The sequence below is a fragment of the Columba livia genome, chromosome 19 (genome assembly GCF_036013475.1).
Source record: "Columba livia isolate bColLiv1 breed racing homer chromosome 19, bColLiv1.pat.W.v2, whole genome shotgun sequence".
NCBI lineage: Eukaryota > Metazoa > Chordata > Aves > Columbiformes > Columbidae > Columba > Columba livia.
Window position 1 is genome coordinate 6,089,724 of NC_088620.1, and position 21,984 is coordinate 6,111,707.

Consider the following 21,984-nt stretch of genomic DNA (forward strand, 5'->3'; position numbering starts at 1 on the left):
AAGCAAGGGCTGGCCAGGTACCCTGAGGCCAGGGGGGAACCTGCTTTCCTTGACCCTGTAAAATTCATGTTCGCTGCAGGAAAAATGTGACGCTGCCCAGTAACTGGTGCCGTACGGGGACAGAGCACCCGGGCGCTGCGGAGGGAGGAGCGGGGCTCTTCCTCGCCCTGTTCCCTCCAGCTTTTCTTCCTTTTTAAGGAAGAGAGTTATTTTCAGCGCTTAATTACTAGGTTAGAGCTGAGCCTGAATTAGTCTACAGACACGCAGCAAAAGCTGTCTCTCTATAAACTCCCCCCGCTTTCACAAAGCCGGAGCGACAGCTCTTCCCTCCCTTGGGGCTGGGGGTGCGATAAGGGGTGCGTGAGGTGCAAACCTTGCTGCGGGTGAACGTTATTGGGGTGTTCTTGCCCGGCCGCAAGGGTTTGGGTTGGAACATCTGCCACTGCTGGCAGCCAAGCTGCTGTCACGATAACTGGGCGGTTGCTTCTATCTCAGAACCCTCGTCCTCTCAGACTGAACAGGTAAAAAGAAGTTTCTGGCCCTCCATATAATCCAGTTACTCATCAAATGCTTGGCACTCTCATTTAAAACAGTTAATGATTGCCCTCTTCTGGTTAGCCTTCATTACTGCTTTATTTAAGCCTTGCTTTTTCAGTGGAGCTCTCCTGAGCTCCGTGTGACCGAGTTGGCGCTGAGAAACCTTTCACGTCTCACCTCGTCCTGACACTTCGCAGCCCCCAGCCGAACCACACACAGGTGCGCTGGAGGTTCTGCTTCTGGTCTCTTTGGAGCCCCTGCTCTCCGGCATCTCAGCAACGAAACGCACCGAGTTTGAGCAAGACGTTTATTGCCGAACGTGGCCTCAGTTGCCCGTGCTCCCGGGCTGGAGCGTCCCCAGGGCAGGTGATGCTGTGACCGCAGCCACCGCCTCTGTGTCTGCGCTGTTTCCTTGTTCCATTTCTTTCACTTGACACAGCTCCTTCCAAAACAACAAGAAGGGCATAAGTGGAACTGCCAGTGCACCAGCAGGAGGGAATTTGCTGAACAAAGGAGTATTTTTCTGTTCCTTTTTATCTCATTATAAGCCTCAGAGGGTCTGGAGAAGCTTCGGGCTCCTGCGCTGCCCTGCTCACAGATGCTGCTGGTGACAATTTCCACAGCTGAGCTGTGAAGGGGAAAGCCGGAGCCAAGCTGGGGGTCGGGAGGTGTGCTCTGAAGGAAGGGTGGATTAAAACCCTTTGAGAATTAAGTAAAAAGCTTGTGCTACCCAGGCCCTAGCGTGGTTTAGGCTCTCAGGCTGACGCAGGGTGAGTCTCAGCTCTGGTGCTTTGTTCACATCTATCTCGTTCAGCCTGATGACAAAGGTCCCCAAAATGTCTTTCATTTGTCTAATCAGCTTCATTTTCTCCTCAGACTCCTTGTCCTGCCTTTTGGCTGGGCACAAAACCCCCCTCTGCCAACAGCAACTGCACCAGAGCTTGTAAGAACAAACAGGGCTGGCTCACTCTACTCATTTTCTCTAAACTTCATTCATTTTGCCCGAATTTGAACGTGATCTAGAGGCCTCTGCTCCCGCCTCGGTCAGCACCTGCCTGCTGTTAACTTGGGGCAGCTGGGCTCTGCCTCCAGGTGCTGCCCATTACCTGACGGGTTGAGGAGACCTGTCCCTGTCCTGTTGCAAGGGGTTCAGTGTGTGCCCGTGTCCCTCTGGGGGCATGTCCAAAAAGCAGCGTGTTGGGGCTGTGGGGTGTCAGGGATTTTATGGGTCCAGTCCAGCAGCTCGGAGTGGGGTTTTGGGCACCTCTGGAAGCTCAGAGCCTCCTGATGAACAGATGGACAGGTCAAGGTAAGATATTTTTCACCTTCACTTTGCAAAAGGGAGCCCAGTCAAACTGGTGTGGAGACTGGGTTGTTTGCAGGATAAAATGTCCTAAATCAGGTGGCAGAGGGCAGGTCTGGGTTTGGTCACTGTTTGTATGGAAAACCTCAGAGAAGCAGCCTCTGTTTTTGTGGGAGTGGATGTGTCACCTCTTTCCTGATGTTCCCTGGAGGTGGGAGCTCAGGGCTGGACCCCAGCCCCAAAGGAGCCTCTGTGCTGGGGTGGGAGGGCAACCTGTGTAACCTTCCTGACCCCCACTGATGGCCAGAAAAGCAAATATCGATCTCAAAACAGCCCGAGCTTTCTAGGGGTTTAAATGCAGCTGGTGTCAACTGAAGCGTGGCTCTGCAGTGCCCTTCCTGCCCCTGCTTGGGGGCAAAGTGAGGAATTTCAGCACAAAATGAGGAAAATCTCTCTCTGAGCCCCTGGTTTGCTGGCAGGAGCTACAGCTGGGGGTCTCCACGCCCCTGTTGACCCTCGCGCACCCATGAGCACCCTCGTACCGTTTTCCACGGTGCATACACGATCTGCTCCCCACTCAGCCCCAGGCGCTCGGCCTGATGCTCGAACTCCTCCCGGCGCTCTGCGCTCACGGTCAGGTTTCGGGCTGCAAAAGGTGAAGTATTTGCTGGGTGTTAAATATGAACCGGTGGCCTGGGCACGGCCCTTTGTGTCACATCCCGGCCCTCGGTGCCTCCCTTACCCACGCTCCCACCAGCACCTGCTGGGTTTCTCACCCCTGCAGCGAATAAACCCAACATTTTGTAACCCTCTCCCCACTTAGCTCTGGTCCTGTCTGCTCTAAGGGCTTGCACAATAGTCCGATACTCCTGGGACATCAGGAGTCTGGGTATGGTGGTGGTTTTTTACACGTGTCTCTGAACTCTCTTAAGCAATGCTTTGCGGCTTGGCAGGGCAATGGGAAACCTTATCAAGTTCTAAAATGCTGCTTAATGGGGCTGTGGGCAGATCTGATCAGCTTTGCCTGTGCGGGTACTGCAAAGCAACATACTCTGCCCTGGCAATTGAGTACTGAAATATCATGGTTGGCTTGAAAATATTGAGATTTTACAATGATATTGGTGCTTCCTGTTATTGGAATATTTATGGTGTAAGCGGGTTTTGTTTTTAACTCAATCTTCCTGCTCTGCCAAGAGATTTGGGTTTTAATGGGATTTGTAAGTAATCCTGTAACCCCTGGAACAGTGGTCTCAGGGCAATCGCTGACTGTTGGCAAAGCCAAGTTGCTGTGTGGTTGTAGCTGGTAATTTTATGTGTGTGTTTTGGTGTCCTGTGATAGATTTAAGTTACTGTAGGATGGAGTTGACATACCGTAGAGATACAGTCCCAAATATGTCCTTTCCATCTGCAGTTGGTACTGGATGAGTAAAAGGTCTTCAGAGCTGAGGTTCATCAGTGACCCCACGGTTTGATGGGTCTTGGCTTTGGGAGAACAGAGATGGGGTTGGGAACAGCCACGATATTCAGGTTCTCAGCAATAAACCGCAGCCATGGTACGAGCAATGCCCATAGCCCTGGGATCTGAATCAGTGCGACTTGTTTGGCTCTGGGTTTATTTGAGTTGTGTGTTTTAAATGTGGGTCTGGAGTGTGAAGGAGCTAATGCCACCCATCTCCCATCCCACCGTTGTGATGTGCTGGATGTTGTGTCTCACTGCTGCTTGGGGTACGAGCAGTTCTGCCCAACCTCACAGCTTGGGGGGCTGTGAAAATGGGGAGAAACTGTCCCCAACCTGCAACAACGCTGACTTGGCCGGGTCAGTGCAAATTGTCGCTCTGGCATTTGCAATTCCCACCCCAAATGTCTCAACCCCATTCCTCAGCGAGGAGGAAACAATTTCAAAGCTGAAACCTTCTATTGACTTCCTTCCTGTCCTTGAGGGACTCTGAAATGACTTTGCAAACGAGGAGATCTCCTTCCTCGTAGTGGGAGCAGGTTTGCTCCCAGCTCGGCACTGCATCTAGGTTGGGGTGTCCCCAGGAGCGGGACTGACCCTGCGTGTCCCCAGCCCCGGGGAGCTGTTGGGATCCACCGAGGCTCCGAACGGACAGAGCAACCCAGGAATAAGTTGCATCAGATGATGTAAAACATTAACATGGGTGCTTTGCGTGTCTCAGCCCATCCAAAACCCAGCCTGGGTGGTGACCCCGGCGGCTGTGCCAGCTGCTCACCGTGCTTCACCAGCGTGGTGTCACCAGCAGTGACTTCGAAGTAGGTGGAGTTGTTGGTGAGACACTGGTCCCCCCTGGAGAGACAGAGGGAGAGGGGTGATGGGGAAAGGACAGCGGGGACCCCCCCATGGCGGGAAAGGACCAGCAAAGCCCCAGACCCGGCACTTCATGGGGCACGAGCTCCTAGCGTGGGGTGGGAACTGGCTGTGCCGGCTCCTCCGCAGGGTAAACTGCTCTCGCTGGCAAAATCAGCCTTTTCTGCCCTGTATTTCTCTGACCTCCACCTGCAGCTCCTCCTCTCATCCCTCCTTGGCTGAGGGGAACTTTGGTGCTAAGGTGTTTTCTACCCCAAAGTAACTGAAGTTGCAAAGAGCTCCTTGTGTTGGCCCAGAAAAATTAATCCCCTTAAAGTCTGACCCATGGGAGAAAGAAACGGCTTTTGGTGCCTGGCAGGGTTAGCACAGGGACCTCTGGAGAGGTCTTCTCCTCTGGAGAGGTCTTCTCCTTGCCCGTGTTCTGCATCCTCTACATGTGCAGGGGTTGGTGTCTGCGAGACCCCTGCAAAAATGTGCCTAAACCTGGGGGCTTGTTGGACTAAATGAATAAGAGAAAGGGTGAAGAATAGAGGGGACGGGAGAACCTTTATGGAGAAAGAAGGAGAGACTCTTTCTTTGAGAAAACCCATCTCAAATGGCTCCTGTGTCGTGTTGAAATGGCTGGGGAGCTTCCAGCGTGTGGGAGATGGGTTGGGACAGAGGGACCTGAGGGTCACGTCTTACACAGCGACGTGCTGGGTGACGAGCAGCTCCCGCTGGCCGGCGCGGGGCTCCACGTGCAGGTGGCCGTGGTCGATGAGCAGCATCTCCAGGAGGTGCTGGGGGAGCTGCGCGGCCCCGGCCACGTACAGCCACGTCCCCAGGAGCTGCGGGGAGAGACAGGCAGGGGTGACAGCTTTGGGGTGTGCAGGGCGAGCTTTGGGGAAGAGGTTTACACCCCACCTGGGGGAAAATTGTTTGTTTTGACCTCTGTCCTCTGCTAGTTCTCCCTCTGGCAATGCACCGCCAGCAACAAAACGCAACCCGTGCAAATGCACAGATGGGGAAAAAATAAATGAGTAGCTGAATGTGAGGATTGGGAAATGGTGCTGGTGGTGGCTGCGGTGTCGGTGTGGCAGGGTAGGGACAGCCCTGGCTGCTGCGGGGGATTTGCACCAAAAATTACCCAGCCAGCCCCCCTTGTTTTGATGCTGCGTTTGGGTCTTGTGGGGGGAGCAGGAGAAAACTGGGTAATTCGTGGTGTTTTGGAAAGCAAACGTTTCCTGTTTGTTGCAGGTGTTTTGCTGAGGGTGCCTTGGCAGATGAGTGGGGGGACAACTGATGAGTTTTCCCCCTTCCCCAGGGGACAGGGAGGTTTAGCAGAGCACCCGTAAGATCATTGCAGGAGTGGGGCATCCCCCCAGGGCTTGGGGTCTCCTACCTTTGATGCCGTGGTGTTGTTTGGGTGCGGGTCTCCATGGGGGAAAGCGGCTGCAGTCAGCAGGGCCGTGAGGATGAGGATGGTGACAACTGCGGCCATGGTCACCTGAACGAGAGGAGCGAGCGAACCTCGGGACAGACGGACGCGTTTGCTTGGCTGTTCACTTTTGCAGCCCCGCGGGGGGACGGGACGTGCCTGTGGCTGCTGGGAGGTGACGCAACCAGCACCCTTTGGGGACATTGCCCAGAGAGGAGCCACGTGCTCTGCACTGAGCTTGGTGATTACCTTGGCTGTCAGTGACAAATGTTGATGGCCACGGGCTGTCGGCGTGGCTGGGGGTGATGGGGTGATGCAGTTGGTGTGTTTAAAACTAAAATCTGCCCTAAATTTGCCTGTTTTGTTCCCTGTGAGCAGCCACGGTAGTTGCCTCTTGTTCTTCACCTTGGGTGAAGCCCATGGGGCTTCAAGTAGCCGCATTCTTCCTGGGCAGGAAAGGGTTTTTCCCCTTTCTAGCCAAAACACGCCACTAAAATGGGGCTGAATGGGCCCCAGGAGGTCACTCCCATTCTACTGGATGTGTCCCCTGCAGTGGTTCCCCTGACCCTCCCCATCCTGCTGCTGTCCCCGTGCGGCTGGGCAGGGCAGGGCCAGTTTTGCTGGCTTTAATTTGGTTTGCCTTTTCCTCTCTGGTAGCGGAGCCTCCCGAGTCCCTTGGTCTGGCCCTGGGTGGTGGTTGTTCCCGTCTTCTCCCCTTTCCCCTGCTCAGAGACACCCAGGGAAGCCGCAGTGTCACCCCGTGTCACCCCCCTCCCCGCTGTGGCTCCTGCATGAGCCCCTGGCACAGGCTTGTGGGATTTCATTTGAAAAATCGAGGGCGGGATGTCTGGGGGCTAAAAGCACCTTGTCTGGTTTGGTTCACGGTGGAGGAGACCCGAGGGGGTCGGCAGGTTTGTGTGTCTCCCTGTGGGGTCAGGGCTGACAAATGGTGCTTGTGTCCCAACACCCTGTGGCAGGAGGGGACCAGGTGGGGTGTCTGCAGTGTCCTGTGCCACCGTGGAGCTGGCAGGAGAGCTCAGCACCTCCATGCCCACTACCAGGGGGTTTTCCAGGGCTTTTCATGCAGGTTCAGAGATGCGGCGTCGTGGTCAGGGCAGGTGAGGGGGTCCTACTAGCGTTCCTGGTGAAGATGCAGCAGGTGATGGTGCCACGAGCTTTATTTTGCATCCAGGCAACAACAGAGAAACTGTGTGTTTCACCCAGGAGGAAGAAGTGAAACCTGGGTAGAAAGTCCTGAGGCTGAGCCAAGCCTGGTTTGGGCCAGCACGTGGGAATGTCCTCGCGTGGGGCTGGAGGAGGATGAGGATGGAGCGGCTGATCCAGCCCACTGTGGTCACTCCAGGTGTGGCTCTGTGTCACCTTCACCTGTCTTCTCCCAGGGCAGGGGACAGGCGTCCTGCGGGAGCGGGGACAGTGGCCATCAGTGCCCCATTGCCCCCAAACCGCCCCAAGAACTGAGAACGACTGGGGAGAAGAGGGACTGATCTGACATCCCCCCCCAGGGCCCCCGTCCCCACCATGAGCTGGCCCGGGCTGGGGTTTGCCCGCCCTGGGGAGGGGTTCAGACCTTTTCGGATGTGAAGAACATCTCGTCATCGGTGAAGCCCAGACAGTGCAGCTGGGCTCTGAACTCCTCCAGGCGCTCCTTGCTCACGTTGGGTGTCCGCGCTGCCGGAGAACCAGGTGGTAAAAGGAGAAGGGGAGGGAAAAAAGGCAGTTTCGGGGGTGCTGTGCTCCTTGGTGGTGTGAATGGGGAGCTTGCTGCCTGCCCACCCCCATCTTTGCCCTCTCTATGGGTGGAAAAGGAGCTTTTTGCCCCACCTGTGAATGCTGGGGATGCCCGTGCCCATTGATGTGACATGTCCCACAGACCTGGGACAGCATCCACTCACCAGAGAGGCTCAGACCCGGGAAGCCACTGTTGAAGTGGTTCAGGATCAGCAGGTCCTTGTCAGTTTGAATCAGTTTGGCCGTGGACATCACGTTGTCTTCAACTGGAAGGCACAAGGTCACCTGTTGGTGAGTGTCACCCCATGCTGGGGCTCAGCCCTGGCAGAGCTGTATACTGGGGGACTCATCTCAGTGGGGACCAACTTGGTCCCACAGCACTGCCATATCCATTGCATAGGGTGGAAGAATTTACCCACCCCCATCTCCAGACATGCTTTTAGGTGTAAAATAGCCTTGTGGTGGAGGCTCTGGGTGACAAATACCAGGGGGCAGAAGCAGGCAGGTGCCCCCCATCCCAGCCCTGTACTGGGGCTTTACCGTGTGCCAGAGTGGAGTTTTCCGAGAAAACGTGGATCTTGCTGGTGTTCTTCGCCACGCACGTCTCGTTCCTGTGGGGCAGGGAGGTCAGATGGAGCAAACACCCCCCCAAACTGCCCCAACCAGATCCGAGGGTTTCAGAACTCCAGCTGGGCTGCAGAACTTCAATAAATTTGGCATAGATGCTCTCCAGCCCCAGATTTGTGGAGGTGTCTCAGCCTAGAGGATGGAAATGCCCCAAGGGATGGGGGACCTGGGCGAGGGGTGGCTCCCCATGCTTACATTCTCATGATTTCGGTGACATTGAGCTCGTCCTTGTGGCTGCCGGGATAGAAGGAAAAAACTGCGTGTTTCAATGCCTTCATCTCCGCCAGGTGAGGCGGGTACCGGGAGGAACCCATGATGTAGAACCAGTGTCCCAGGAGCTGTGGAGAGGAAGGGAGCAGGGAAGAGTTGAGGGGCTGTTCTGGCTTCACCCATGGGGACTACGCAAGGAGAAGCAAAATCTTTGCCCCTCTGTCCCATGGCCACTAGCACCCCTGGGACGTGACAGATCCGGGCTGGGTGAGGGGCTCTTGGTTTTGTCCCCTCCCCACTATGGCGATGCTCCAGCTCCCAGGGTGGGCAGCGTGTTTCTGCGGTGGCGTCCATCCTGCCCTGTGCCCGGCTCTCATCGCTTTCCTCCCATTGAACATCCCCAAGGGACCAAATCCTGTTTATGCAGTGAGGGGTTTTGTGAATGGAGACTCGTGACCTGGGTCCCCATCACTTGAAGGACTTTAAGCAGAGCAGCCAAGCATTGAGGATGGTTCTTCCCAGCCTGTTTTTCATGGGGAGGTGGAAGCAGGAGCCCCCAAAAAGCACCTGCTCATGAATCTATGGGTGCAGAGCTGCAAGGCTTCACTCTGTCCCTATACTCCTGTGCAGCAGCCTTGAGTTTTTTTAGGAAAACAAGCATGGGCAGGCAGTGAGATGAATGTTGAGCTGCTGTTTGGGTTCAAAACCCCTTCCTGGACCCACAACTGCCAGCGCTGGCTGATAGGGAAGGAGAGGACAGGGCTTACCCCAGGGATGGTGGTGTTGTCGAAGGTGACCGGGACGAGCGGGGCGCAGGTGGGGGGCTCGGCGGCGAGGGCGAGCGGCAGCGCCAGGAGGAGGGCGAGGGGGGGCGGCATCGCTCGGGTGGCACAGGGAAGGCTCCTGCTCGGGAGCTCATCTCGGTCCCTTATATATGGCCTCCTGCAAAGCCGGACGTCCCCAGCCCCCCATGCGCTTGTTTGGCTGTCGGGCTGTTTGCTCAGGCATGAAGCAATAGCAGGTGGAGGAAATTAAACTTGTAAAAGCTTGGATTTCTCCAGCAGAAAAGAGGAGGAAAAGAAAATAAATATACCAAACAACCCCCAAAAAAACCCCAGGAAAACCCCCATGTTTCATCACTGAGGCTTTTGTTCTCGGAGACTGCAATTAATTTTGTGGGTGCCTAGCGAAGTGCTCGGCCGGCTCCAGGTGTGTTTGTGAGTGGGGCTTCCAGGGCACTGAATGGCACCTGGGGGTGGCTCCGCTCCACAGGGCAAATAAACCCCTGGGGTGATGGGGGCTGCTCATCTATGGGGCTTCGGGTCTGAGCGGTGTCGCTCTTTGACAGGGCTCGGGGCTCATGTTGGGGTTAGTGTGTGGTTTTGGGGGGTGATTTGGGGCCTGTTGCGATAGGACAAGGGGTGATGGTTTTAAATTAGAAGAGGGGAGATTCAGACTAGATATAAGGAATAAATTGTGGGCCCTGAGGGTGGTGAGAGCCTGGCCCATGTTGGCCAGAGAGGTGATGGATGAACCATCCCTGGAGACATCCCAGGCCAGGCTGGACGGGGCTCTGAGCAACCTGAGCTGGTGAAGATGTCCCTGCTCATGGCAGGGGTGGGAATGGATGAGCTTTGAAGGTCCTTTTGACCCAAACCATTCTATGTTTCCATGATAAGCTCCGCCATTTAAAAACAAAATGCCCCAATCTCCTTTCCCTTCCCACTGGTGCCAATTTCCTTCCCCCACAGCTCAGTAGGATCCCTTAAGGCGTGAAATCTGGCTTTATTTTCTGCTATTTCCAGCTGAACTCCCTGTTGTGTTCTTGTGGCCTCATGGCACTTGCTGCCTGTGGTTTGTCTCAACCCGGCCTTGCAGGGATAGATCGGCCTTTGGGCTGCGCAGGACGGTAACGTAACCCATTCATTTCAGTAAGCAATCTAAAATAACCAGTAGGGACAGGGACTTGTTCAATAAATCCTGGTTGGTTGGATCAGGGTGTTACAAGGCAGGGGAACAACCTTAATGAAATAAATAAATCACAACATCTTTAAATGCAGATTCTCTCTAATTAACAGTGTCTTGCATCTCCTCCAACTTTGGCCTTTTAATCAACCAATCGATGCACTTAATTGCCTATATTTGCTTTTTCCCTGGCCGCCCGCAGCGTGTGTCAGGAGTGGTTGGCTCACGTGGGAGCTCGTGGGCCCTGGCCCAGCTGATTAAAACCCATTGCCAAGGCTGCCGGGAAGGGGCAGAGCGTGGGGTCAGCAAACACCGCGTGGGGCAATAACTTGGAATTCAGAGTCAGCTTGGAGCAATCGAGATGTGAGTTGGGCTTCAGCTATGTCTTTATTGTTATTTACTTATGTTTATTTTTCCCTTTATATTTATTTATTTTTCCCTTTATATTTATTTATTTTTCCCTTTATATTTATTTATTTTTTTCCTTTATATTTATTTTTTTCCTTTATATTTATTTATTTTTTCCTTTATATTTATTTTTTCCTTTATATTTATTTTTTCCTTTATATTTATTTTTTCCTTTATATTTATTTTTTCCTTTATATTTATTTTTTCCTTTATATTTATTTTTTCCTTTATATTTATTTTTTCCTTTATATTTATTTTTTCCTTTATATTTATTTATTTTTTCCCCTTTATATTTATTTTTTCCCCTTTATATTTATTTTTTCCCCTTTATATTTATTTTTTTTCCCCTTTATATTTATTTTTTTCCCCTTTATATTTATTTTTTCCCCTTTATATTTGTTTTTTAGTTTGTCCTTTATATATTTTTTTTAAATTTTATTTGTATTTTCTTGCATGTTTTTTCTTTATTTTATCATTTTCTTTATGTTGTCCTTCTCCTCTTGCTCCCCGACGCCGTGTCGGGATGGTGACCCGGGTGAGGAACACGGGGTGACGCACAGCGCTGGGACCCACGGGGCTCCCATCCTTACGGTGCATTTACCAGCCTGCGGAGGGCTGGGGGGGTGACGATGCTGTGAAGGGTTTTGGGTGCGTGTTGTGCTTCCCCGGGGGCTCTCGCATCACCTCCCTTAGTTTCCCATGAAGCAGCAAAACCAGCCCAAAAAGCCATACCAGTCCCATTTCATTGCCTCAGTTTTAAATATTTATTTAAATTCCAAAAAAAAAAAAAAAAAAAAAAAGGAAGAAAATAAAAGAAAAGAAGCTTTAACAAGAACAAACAAGAAAACACACAAAACCGATGGTGAGAGGATGGGAGAGGGAGGGACCCGGCGTGTGTGTGCGGGGAGGCAGCGAGCGGGCGGTGAGCGGTGGGGATGGATCTGGGGCCGGGGGTGAGGTATTTCTGAGCAGAGCAGGGCTGTGTGCAGGGTGAGGTATTTGGGACAGACCTTGTTAACCTTTTCTGACGGTTTTTGGAAAGCAACCAGTAGGCAGTAGTTAAAAAACCAAAGAATACACAAAGAGAGACTCACATATATTTTTTTTTTCCTCAAAAAAATAAAATCCATAGTCCATATGAGACATGAAAACTCCAAACAGGCACTGAAGCGTTTCTGATACAGTACAGCTCCGATTACATCAATATTATTCCTTATATAGAATTAAAGATTATCATAATTATCCTCTTTAAAAAAAAAAAAATCCTCCAAATTTACATATAGAGACTAAATTTCTACAAAACTTAACAAAACAAAACCCCTCCAAGCCCGGCTGGGTTCTGGAACAAGGTACCATCATGTCAGTCTTGACAGAGGAGCCAGACAGAAGGGTTTGCAGAGCTGGGTTTAAATAGGAGCTTAGCCCAGGGAATCGCTGCGCACAAGCCGTCGTGGACGCGACTGCAACAGAACGAGTTACGTGACAAGCGACTCGAAATCAGCTCTTTCTGGGGCTCGGTGCTCCCAGACGAGCTGCATCCCTCACTCCCCTCCCAAAGCAGTGAAGTGCTGATTAGCAAAGTAAAAGCAGATTTGCTTTTAGAAACATCCTGTAGGTTACTTCAGACGCGGTTTGAGTTGTTTCGCGTCACTGGCATCAACGGCGATTAAAGGATCCCTTTCAAGGTGACTGTTTCTCCAATTTAGCTGCGGATTAAAACCGCCTCTCTTCCCAGAGAGATGGTCCAAGGGGCTTATTTTGTTGTTTTTTGGGTCTGTGGCAAGACACTGTAGCACCTTCACAACCTTAAATAAAGTCATATATATATAAAATAACACACTTTTTTTCTTTTTAAGAGCACCAGAGATTTCACAGTGAGAGGTAGAAACGAATCAGACAAGCCCATCCTCTCTCTCTAGTTTAGCACCAATCTCTTCTTCTCTTCTCCTTCCATTCCCCCTCTTGGCTTCGGGACTCTCCCCAACCCCAGCACCATGCAGGAGAAGGGACGTGGATCGAATTCACCCACGGAAGGAGGAACGTAGTTGTTTGGTTTGTTTTGTTTTTTTTTTTTTCCTTTTTTTTTTTTTTCTCTCCTTTTTTTTTTTCTTTTTTTAGCTTTTTGCTTTAAATAATATAATATATATATTTTTGTTTCTTCTAATATTGCACATCAAAATGCTTCCTGTACACAGAGCGGCCAGATTCAACTTGCAGCTCCGCCTGGGAGACCTGATGCAGCACGTGGCCATCCAGAAGGCAACAAGCTCTGCGAGGGAAGCTCTTCTAATTACTTTTCAATGGAAAGAACATTTGGTAACCAGGTAAGACAAAATAGGGGGTGGGAGGGGTTGGGAGGAGGGGAAAACCCACATGCTGCAAGTTGCTTGAGGTTTCTCTCAGTATTTTCTTTGGTCATGGGAAAAGCTTTGTGTGTGGAACCGCTTGCAACACCTAAGTCCCCTGATCCCTTTTTGCTCTTCACGTCCTGACCCATACCCGCTTCCCTTACGTCCTCGTTATTCCTCCTTCCAAGAATCTGCTGCGTTGAGTAGAACGTGGGTTCTTTGAGACCTTGAGCCAAAGGCCAGTGCAAGAGTTGACCCAAAAGCTACAGCCCAGCTGTCCTTGCTGCAGAGAGGTGGGAGAGCCTGTGTGAAGACAGAGGCCAAACGTGGGGTCACAGCCTTGGAGCCCGGTTTTGGTGGCTTTGTTCAAAGGAAGCAGACGGGGCCGACCTCGAGGTGATATTGCTTTCCTGGCTCGGACGGGGGAAGGTTGTAGATGTTGACAATCGGTAGCTGCTGAGGGTCCTGCGTCCGAAACGAAAAGAGAGTCCGATGCCAGCGTCCATCCTTGATCTGCGCAGGGAGGAGGGAGAGAGAAAAAGCTGTTTAACTGGGGGATGGATCCTGCTGGAAAGGAAGGCGCTTCACAAAAGGTGTAAGCCTGAGAAACCCCGAGACCAGGGGTTGCCCTGGGGGCTGAGCAGCTCTGGGCTGCGGCTTAGGAAGTGTTTTGGGGAACCCTCTATCCAGGTTGAGTTGACGGAAACCCAGTTTGAAAGGGCATCGCCAAACACAAATTCTGATGCAATGACCCCAAAATGCAAACACGAGGCTCATGGCTCAGTGTGGCAAGAGCCAAGGCCACTGGCTTCAGGTGGCAACTCCTCCTTTGGCCATTAACTGCTGCTACATGTGACAGAACTCTAGCATTTTTATTTTTTGCTTCTGTTTGAAGGCTATCTACTTAAGAGAAGCTGCTATAGCACCCTGGACTGGAAAATTAAAGTGGTGACCAGGTAAACTAGAACTTTGAGGTTGTCCTACACAGGGACAGGAGTTGGACTCGATGATCCTTGGCTGTCCCTTCCAACTCACGACATTCTATGATTTTTCTCCCCCATTTTTCTGTAAATAAGAAGAGGTATAACTTGAGCCTTGTGTGCTCTAGGTGGGTCCAGCCTGATATTTCTCTCCACCTCTCCCCTCTTTCGCAGCACCGTACCTTGCAATCATCAGCTGCCACTTCTGGCCTGAGCTGCCCGTCTGCCTCAAACATCTGCCCGTTCCAGGCCCTGAAGCGCAAAGCGTTTTCCGAAGGTCTCTCAGAGGAGCCGTCCCGCCAGACCGAGGTGTTCAGGCAGTGGATGGTGATGTGCTGCACCACCTCCGAGCTCAGGAGGCGGAGGAAGTTCATCTGGACTCTACCGATGTCAAAATCCAGCTGTGGGGGTGACAGATGTTAGGATGTACCCCCAGAGCGGGGCTAGTGGGGGGGTTAGGGATGGGACGGCAAAGGTGGGCCCTGTGCTCTGCTTTGGTCCGGAGGTGAGTGTGCACACATGTCCAGAGCTGGACCTGGTGTGAGTGTGGCCATAAGGGCCAGACGCCAAGTCAATTTAGGAAGTTTTCATGAGGACACAGCAGGTCCTTTATTTTTCAGAACAAACTGGTAGGTCCTTAAATAGGGGGAAAAAAACATGCACTTTGAATTAAACACACGCTTCTGTAAAGCAGCAGGTTCTAGTTCATCTGCAGATGAACCCAGACATTGTTATTAATGCTTTCGGTACAGGTGCTTCCTCATTAAAAACCTTGTAGCATTAACTTCCCTGGAAATTGTATATTTACGCTGACCTCACTCTTTCAGGTGGCAGAAAACAAAATGCAAGAGTGACCTGAACACAAGTTAATTCAACAAAGCAGTTGGGAGCAGCATGTTTGCAAAATTACTGGCCTCTGTTAAGGTTACGGGTTAATTAAACATTGCTGGAAAAGCACTGCTTTGTCTTGACAAGAGTCAACAACAGTCTTAGGTGTATTTTTTAACTGCACGAGAGCAGTTCTGAGTGTTACAGCTGCCCTGACTCTGCCTGGAGGAGAAACCAGTGTGCTGTGTCACAGTGCTCGCCAGCCAGTGTCCCGGAACAACACAGCCCTGGGTCAATATTGCCTAACAGTCGTGTGGGAAATGCCGCGCTGGGGCCGCACGGTGTGCACCTTGGAGACGGTGACGGGGCTGAGACACGTCTGCCCACCGTTGGTGAAGTTACAGGTGACCTGGATGGTGTCTGAGGAACAGCCAAGATTCGGGTCAATCCAGTAGGTACCTGAAGAAATGGAAGATTTGGGGATTAACAAGGACACTTTAAGCTTTTAATGTGAATTAGAAAAGCTTTGATTTCTGCGTTAGTGGTCTCAGGGGAGAAGACCAGTTTGGGCCATGTGAAACAGCCCTATGGAGGATGCACACTCGGGGCTTCCTACCATCATTCATCTTCTGTTCACAGTTCATGAGGTCTCGACAGATGCGTGCAGGGTTCTCCTTGGTTCCCAGGGGTCTTTTGATGCTCTGAATGAGGTTGCTGAGGTAGTGTAGAGTCTTAAAGATCTCCCCTCCATGGTCCAGCATGAGAAGGTCTGGATGTTGGTAACCCTGGAAAGGAGGGAAAGTCAGGTGCGCTGTGGGGGGCACTGGGTGCTGCAGCCACAAGGGTTTTGGGTTTATTTGTGGGAAACATCTGTGCACCGAAGACAGGCTGTACGGGCTGGGACCCGGTGAGCATCAGCCATGAAGCCCTGGCAAAGTCATGGTGGTGAAGTCTGGAGCTTCACAAACAAGCAACACAACAGAACCACATCCTTTAACTGGATCTTTGCATGCATAAACCCCAGTGATTCCATGAGAACAGCTTTGTCTGTATAAACTTTAAGCGCACAGAAAGAACAAATGATGCTGTGACCGTCCCCAGCCTCCAGCAAAGACCAGCGAGTTCAAAAGTATCCTCGTACCTCTGTCTTCAGTGCGATGTTCGAGTCAATTAGTGTCCGGAAAGCTGCCCCAAAGCCGTCTTGTTGCTAGTGTGGGGTGAAAAAGATGGTAACTGAGATGGTTAGAAGCTGAACATGCCCTGATGCAAGCAAATGCTTCTCAGTCGAGGGCTGCGATTCAAGCATCGTTTTGCTAACGCAGCATCTCTTGCTGGACCTGAGCGTGTGTCTCCAGGGTGCCAGCAGGTCTTTCTGGATGTCCCATCAGCACCTTGGCTCTGCGGCACTTATTAGCATCATTAACAAACGTACAGAAAACGGCAACTTACAAATGAGGCTGGAATTCCTGGCGGTCCCTAAAAAGCAAAGGAACAAAAAAGGGCATCAGGTAGAAAGATGGGCAGTCACTATTGCAAATATATTAGTTCATGTTCTTTTGAAATCCTTTTTCCCCTGGAGTCCCTCAATGCAGATGAGTGAGAGAGGCAACAATACTGTCTCTATAAAGTACCTGGAGATGGTTTGGACTGAAGCACAAGAAACACTAGTCTATTCACACACACATCTTTGCATATGGGGGAATGGGGCTAAGCTATAAATTCCAGTGAGTGAACAGTCCCTCTGGAGACTATCACAGCAATAATTTTAGCTTGTTTGAATATCGTCTTTGAACTCTTTCCACATATACGTACCGGAGGGCCAGGGTGTCCTCGTGGGCCTGGAGGACCCTAAAGACAGAGTGACATCAGTTAGTGAAACATCTCCAGCTTGTATTTCAATTTTTCATGGTTGCCGTCAGCATTAATCTGTTCCCTGATGAAATCCTCCAGATTTTTCACATTTAATGGCATCTTTTCCCTCAAACCCTTCTGGAGACAGGAGGTGGCCTCATTTTATCCATCTCCTGACTTTGGGTGCATCTGTCTGCACCTGGTCCATTCCTACTGCATCCCTTGTTTCCAGCCTTTAGCTCCTTAACTATCATTAGTGCCACATCCCCAGGTACTTATCACATTCCCTGTACTCACAATTACCCACCCCGCAGCTTTACATTTGCTAAAGCCACTGTTCTATTTAAATGCAAGATACTAGTTAGAAAAAAATGATGTCAAATACTTACCCTTGGACCTTGCAGACCCTGCAGGAAAGGGAAAAAAAAGAAGGTGTCAGAAGATGCTCATTAATGAACTAAAATCTCCCTGTACAGCCATGTGTTGTTCCCAATGTGCCTGCACAAGGGCTGGGTGCTGCATGGGAAGGACGGTGACAACAGGGGCCCAACAGCATCTGGCAATGGCAGGGAGGTTATTGCAGCAGGGGATGCTGATGGTCCCGACACCAGCAAACCCTCGCTCTGGGGCTGGGTCCATGGTGGTGGAAAGTGGTGAGCAAGAGAAGCAGCAGCCTGGCTTGTTAGAAATGTACACTGGGATTTGTTTTGGTACCTGTAGGGCATTTGCTTACAGGAGGTCTCATTAGAAGAAGGTGTGAAAGAGCCTCTGCATGAGCCCCACAGCCATGGGGCGCCTGGACCGAGCCCCTGCATGCAGGAACAACCACTGGGCACTAAAGGAAGCAACTGGGAGAGCAGTGGGACCCGTGTTCTGGGTAATGAAGAGGGTTAACAACATCCCATACCCGCCCTACATCCCCTGTATGGTGAGAGCACCAAGGAGCTAAGAGAAGGTGTAAAAGTCCATAAGAGACCCGACAAGAAGGGGACCAGAGGAAGAGCAGAAGGTGAGAAGGTGCCCCTGGGCAGGGACAGCCTGTGGCTTTCTGAGCTGCCAGTCACCACCGTGTGTTCCCAGAGATGTCTGTGAGGTGTTAGCTTTTTGCCACGTAATTGGGTTAAATAAATGGAAATTGTAACAGCAGTGGGCGTCTATGTGTACATGTGGATGTATGTGCACATATGTGTGTGCACACGTGTAGAGATGTGTATGTCTTGTCCTCGTGGGAGCCTGATGTCACCACGCTGAGCCAAAGCCCAGCACCACTCTCGGTTGCCCAGAGGGACCCCCTGAGCAGCAGGACGCACCCAGGGCTGTGGATCAGCACTCACCATTTCTCCGCGGCTGCCTTTGTCTCCCTTGGGCCCCTGTTAAAGCACAGAAGTGGCCATCAGTGTCAGCAACCTGCCTTGCAGCCACGTGCTGCCACCCCCAAGCTTCTTGCAAGGACCCACATGCTTCTCTAAACAAATCAGCTCAAGTTGCCATAATGTCCCAGCCATCCCCCCTCAAAAAAAATAGCCATTACTGGATATTTTGGCAATGTCTGAGTTCATCTTTCTGATTTTCATCTCTGCCAGTAGCAGCCTCTGTACTGAACTCTGAGTAGGTTCACGTTCATGTTTTTACTAAGCACTGACCTGAGCTTTAGTCTGTGTTCAGCACCTTTGGCATTTTGGGGCATAGGGGGATTTTTCAACACTTGCCAGAATCAAGCTGTTTGCAGTTTAATATGTTTACCAGTTGGTTCCCCCACTTCAACACTCCTCAGGCCAAGTTGCTTGGAAAATCTGCAATTACATTCTTGTCTTCTAGTCTGAGCCAATCTATCAAAAACTTGCATGTAAGAAGAGTTGCTCCTCACTTCTGTGCTAATAATCTCCGTGCAACTATATATGCAGCCAGAGACTAAACCTACACTTATCTCAAGCTGCTAATCTCAAAGACAATTTTGTTTTCCTTGTTACAGCAGGACTTGGGATTTACTTATGCTCACCTCAAGCATCTTGGATCTCAAACATTCTGCTCTTCAAAAGAACATACAGGCAGAAAAAAGCACAGATACTTACTGGGCTTCCCATGGGACCCTGAATGCCAAGAGGACCAATAATTCCTTCTTTTCCCTAGAAAAGAAAAAATACGTGTGAACCATCACACGGGAACTGAGGGTCACTTTTACCACGGCAGACTCAGTCAAGACATCTCTTTGCTGCTTTTCAGCAACATGATCGTGGTATTTGCTGTAGCTAAAATAAAACTGTTTCAAAATTCAGGTCCAAAGACACAAGCCCTCACAGTGCGGTTGTTACGACCCACGTAAAACCTCAGAAATTCCAGAAATAGAAAGATTTCGGTGTAGCGGGAGGGGTCTGTGCAGTGGTCACAGCAGTGTGAGTGTCTCCAAGGCAGAAGAGACCCGGACACACGTGGTCACCCAGAGATGTGCTTGGGTGGCTCAGAGGTGGCACTGTGGCCGTGGTTTGTGCCAGGCACGCGGTGAAGGGCGCACTGTGCTCCTTATAGCACTGTACGGCCTCACGGAAAGGAAGAGAAACCCTCCCAAACCAAACAAACTCAACAAAACCCACTCACCATGAGACCAGGTGGCCCACGTGGTCCCTGAATGCCTTTGAAACCAAGGTCTCCTGGGGGGCCCTGCAAGGAAAAGTGAGATGCCAGGTCCCCTAAGTAACCATATCACATTCTGATGCTCTCGCTTACAGCTCTGCGGCAAGGACAGAGGTGTTGCCTCTTGTGAATGGGAACGGGAAGGTCCAATTGTTTAAAAATTCTTTTCCCACTCCTGTTTTACAAGCCCTTTGCTTTCTGCAGAAAACAAACAGGTCCTCCTCAATAAGAAGATTATATGCTGACAAAATAAGTCTAAATTTCAAGTCAAGGCTCTCAACATTAGGAATGCATATCGGTGTCTCAGGTACAGATGGCTGATACTGGAAATATGAGCATCTGAAAGATGTTCAGGTGGGGGAAATAGCTCCAGGGTGTACACGACAGCGCCTTTCCCTCTATCTTCTACCCATTTTAACAGGAATAAGCTCCAACAAAGCATACAAATAATAAATGCACACTCACTTAACAAATGAAGATGCATGACTAAAGAAAGTTGGAATCACAGTGCAATTTCAATATTTTCTGCAGAGCTGCTAATAAAGTCCTTACAACAAGTATCGCATTGTCTATGCCCAGTAAAGAGAGACGAGAAAGCAAACTGCTCACAGGGAACCTCTTACCTTCGGCCCAAACAAGCCCGCAATCCCTGGAAATCCCGCCTCGCCAAAGTCGCCCTGCAAATAACAGCCAAGACAAACACAAGGACAAGGAACAACAGTAAGTTCACATCAAACAGCTGGTCACTCGAAGACACGCCAAGAGCTCAGCAGCTTCAGAGCAAGAGGAATCCATTAGGATTCTTCAGGCTGGACTGATGAAAAACAAGTATGAAGAAAACCGAAGAATTCCAGAAATATTGGGCTAGAAGTAACACCAGAAGGCCTCATAGATTACTTAGATCTCACAGACTAAGCCTTTTTGCCCCCCAAATGGGAGGCATACCCACACCAGATCTACCAGATGCTTGTCTAGCTTGGACCTCAATCAGCAGAAGCAGGATGGAGAACATCTAACTCTGAGAGTGATCCTGGAAGTTCACGCTGCAAAAACCAGTCTCAAATCTCTTAAAAGCAAACCTTTTATTTCTAATACCAACTGGACTGATGCACTAAAGGATCATTTCAAACTATGCTCATTCAAGCTGTCAAAAAAGTGCATGTTCCTGCAACATAACCTCCCACTCAAACCCAGAAAAACTGCATATCCCCTAATTCTTTTCCTTTTGAACCCTGCAGGGATTTTTTCTCAATTTCTAAAGAAAAATAATAAAATATTTGGAAGGCCATCAAGCTTGGATTAGCACATAGCATGCACTCTGAGAATTAAAAAGGAAACAACACCACCTTGGGTAGTGTCCTTACATAAACACCCTCATTTCACCACATTTGAGATGTAGGACCTTTGATACTTCTGGGCTTCTCAAATGTCAAAATGCAAAATGATTCAACATTAAAAAAAAATAAAGGTCAGAAACATACACCAGATGATTCATCTACAGCCTTAGGAACATCGGAGATGGAAAAGGCTTGTTTGGACTCTCGGCAGGACTATGTGACCCGTGCTGGATTGTACTTTACGGGTTGTTTTACAATATCTTGTTCAGCCCAGTTGCACATGACTCAAGCGATGGGGTTTCCACCACCTCTATTCCAAGGCTATTCCAGAGTCAGTCTGGAGACCTCACTGTAGGGAAGGTTTTCCTGCCACGACAGTGAGAAATTTATTGGCAAGGAAGGGCTCGGTTGGACTCGATGGAGCATAAGAAACTTTCCAAGGATAAAAATTGATTTAACTGCCCATTTATGGATCCTGGAAAGGAAAACTGCTACTAAGGGAGGACTAAGGTCTTCCCTGCGTTAGGAGAACCAATCAAGCCCTATTTCTAGGGGAATTTTGGGCAAAAGCGAATGTGAAGTCAGAAGGGTTTAAATGCCACGGAGTCACCTCAGGTCAGGGGACCTGATCACCAGTTACAGCAAAGTGGGCAATGGCAAAATTGGGCAAATGAACCTGCCACATGTAGAAACATGAGGCAGAATGGTATTATTATTGTGTTGTTGGCTACTATCTTTCAGCTTGAATACTGCCACCACAGGGTTTTATATAGAATATACAAACAAGTATATTTTAATCAAGGTAGTTGGGGTATATCTGGTCCCTTGTTTTGTATTAGTCCTAATCTCTCTTTTCCTTGTGTTAGTCTTACATCTGTGGCCTAACTAGACCCTCTGATGCTAATCCCAATCTAAATATAATAGTTAAGTATTGCTGGGTATTGGAACGGGCTGCCCAGGGCAGTAGTGGAGTCACCACCCCTGGAGATGTTTAAAAGACGCACAGATAGGGTTCTTAGGGACACGGGTTAGTGGTGGACTTGGCAGTGCTGGGTTAACGGTTGGACTCAATGATCTTAAAGGTCTTTTCCAACCAAAGTGATTCTATGGTTCTACTCTCAATACATCTTCAGGCTGATAAAGCGTGACACATCAGTGCTAAATTGGGTAATCCCACCAGGACAATAAATAAAAGCAGTAAGGATTAGAGCCTGCCCTGGAGGAAGGTGCGGGAATTTAACGTCTGCTTTGACCACGGGCTTTTGGTGTTTCTCCCACCATGTGCTTGGGGTGAGGTCTGACCAGCTCTGCTCACCACTCACCGGCTGTCCCTTGGGTCCTGGATCGCCAGGGCTCCCGGGAAGGCCCGTTCCTCCTGGTGTTCCTCGCTTCCCTGTTTGGCCAGTCTGTCCAGGCAATCCTCTTTCACCCTAAAAATAACAGAATTCAAGCAATTCCAAAGGACAA

The 21,984-nt window shown here is 50.3% G+C and overlaps 3 protein-coding genes and 1 long non-coding RNA gene across 8 annotated transcripts in view; 1 reads left to right on the forward strand and 3 right to left on the reverse strand.

Annotated features, from left to right (window-relative positions):
• Positions 1-608: 608 nt before the first annotated feature.
• Positions 609-5,735, reverse strand: LOC102088957 (alpha-1-acid glycoprotein 1-like). Its single transcript, XM_005514489.3, has 6 exons — positions 5,548-5,735; positions 4,851-4,993; positions 4,072-4,145; positions 3,212-3,322; positions 2,383-2,486; positions 609-979 (listed from the first exon to the last, which is right to left on the reverse strand). Exons 1-6 carry the CDS (start codon positions 5,644-5,646, stop codon positions 863-865), a joined length of 648 nt encoding a protein of 215 aa, XP_005514546.2. The 5' UTR covers positions 5,647-5,735; the 3' UTR covers positions 609-862.
• Positions 5,736-6,743: 1,008 nt separating this feature from the next.
• On the reverse strand, positions 6,744-9,113 carry LOC102089278 (alpha-1-acid glycoprotein 1). Its single transcript, XM_005514490.2, has 6 exons — positions 8,937-9,113; positions 8,155-8,297; positions 7,873-7,943; positions 7,497-7,598; positions 7,172-7,272; positions 6,744-7,000 (listed from the first exon to the last, which is right to left on the reverse strand). Exons 1-6 carry the CDS (start codon positions 9,045-9,047, stop codon positions 6,938-6,940), a joined length of 591 nt encoding a protein of 196 aa, XP_005514547.1. The 5' UTR covers positions 9,048-9,113; the 3' UTR covers positions 6,744-6,937.
• Positions 9,114-10,344: 1,231 nt separating this feature from the next.
• Positions 10,345-14,827, forward strand: LOC110355920 (uncharacterized). Its single transcript, XR_010467200.1, has 3 exons — positions 10,345-10,497; positions 12,738-12,866; positions 14,045-14,827. It is a non-coding gene; the product is annotated as an uncharacterized LOC110355920 (long non-coding RNA).
• COL27A1 (collagen type XXVII alpha 1 chain) overlaps positions 11,618-21,984 on the reverse strand; it is a 161,093-nt gene continuing 150,726 nt past the window's right edge. For 4 of the 5 annotated variants that reach the window (XM_065035855.1, XM_065035856.1, XM_065035854.1 and 1 more), the window contains 13 exons: positions 21,840-21,947; positions 19,804-19,857; positions 19,145-19,207; positions 18,622-18,675; positions 17,884-17,919; positions 16,939-16,956; positions 16,511-16,546; positions 16,148-16,174; positions 15,840-15,905; positions 15,315-15,483; positions 15,048-15,157; positions 14,053-14,271; positions 11,618-13,403 (listed from right to left, as the gene is read on the reverse strand). In XM_065035855.1, the coding sequence (XP_064891927.1) occupies positions 13,257-13,403; positions 14,053-14,271; positions 15,048-15,157; positions 15,315-15,483; positions 15,840-15,905; positions 16,148-16,174; positions 16,511-16,546; positions 16,939-16,956; positions 17,884-17,919; positions 18,622-18,675; positions 19,145-19,207; positions 19,804-19,857; positions 21,840-21,947 (1,107 nt within the window). In that variant the 3' untranslated portion in view covers positions 11,618-13,256. Of the gene's footprint in view, positions 13,404-14,052; positions 14,272-15,047; positions 15,158-15,314; positions 15,484-15,839; positions 15,906-16,035; positions 16,175-16,510; positions 16,547-16,938; positions 16,957-17,883; positions 17,920-18,621; positions 18,676-19,144; positions 19,208-19,803; positions 19,858-21,839; positions 21,948-21,984 lie in introns of those variants that run through there. The other variant, XR_010467189.1, reaches the window with a different exon arrangement.

Excerpts from the sequence above, each read along its gene's own strand:
- LOC102088957 (XM_005514489.3), bottom strand. The coding sequence starts at position 5,646 with ATGGCCGCAGTTGTCACCATCCTCATCCTCACGGCCCTGCTGACTGCA. Across the intron at positions 4,146-4,850 it reads GTCACCCAGCACGTCGCTGT|GGGGGACCAGTGTCTCACCA; the intron begins GTAAGACGTGAC and ends CTGTCTCTCCAG. Across the intron at positions 3,323-4,071 it reads CACCACGCTGGTGAAGCACG|CCAAGACCCATCAAACCGTG; the intron begins GTGAGCAGCTGG and ends GTTCTCCCAAAG.
- LOC102089278 (XM_005514490.2), bottom strand. The coding sequence starts at position 9,047 with ATGCCGCCCCCCCTCGCCCTCCTCCTGGCGCTGCCGCTCGCCCTCGCC. Across the intron at positions 8,298-8,936 it reads ACAACACCACCATCCCTGGG|CTCCTGGGACACTGGTTCTA; the intron begins GTAAGCCCTGTC and ends TCCTCTCCACAG. Across the intron at positions 7,001-7,171 it reads TGTTCTTCACATCCGAAAAG|GACGCCTGTCCCCTGCCCTG; the intron begins GTCTGAACCCCT and ends CCGCTCCCGCAG.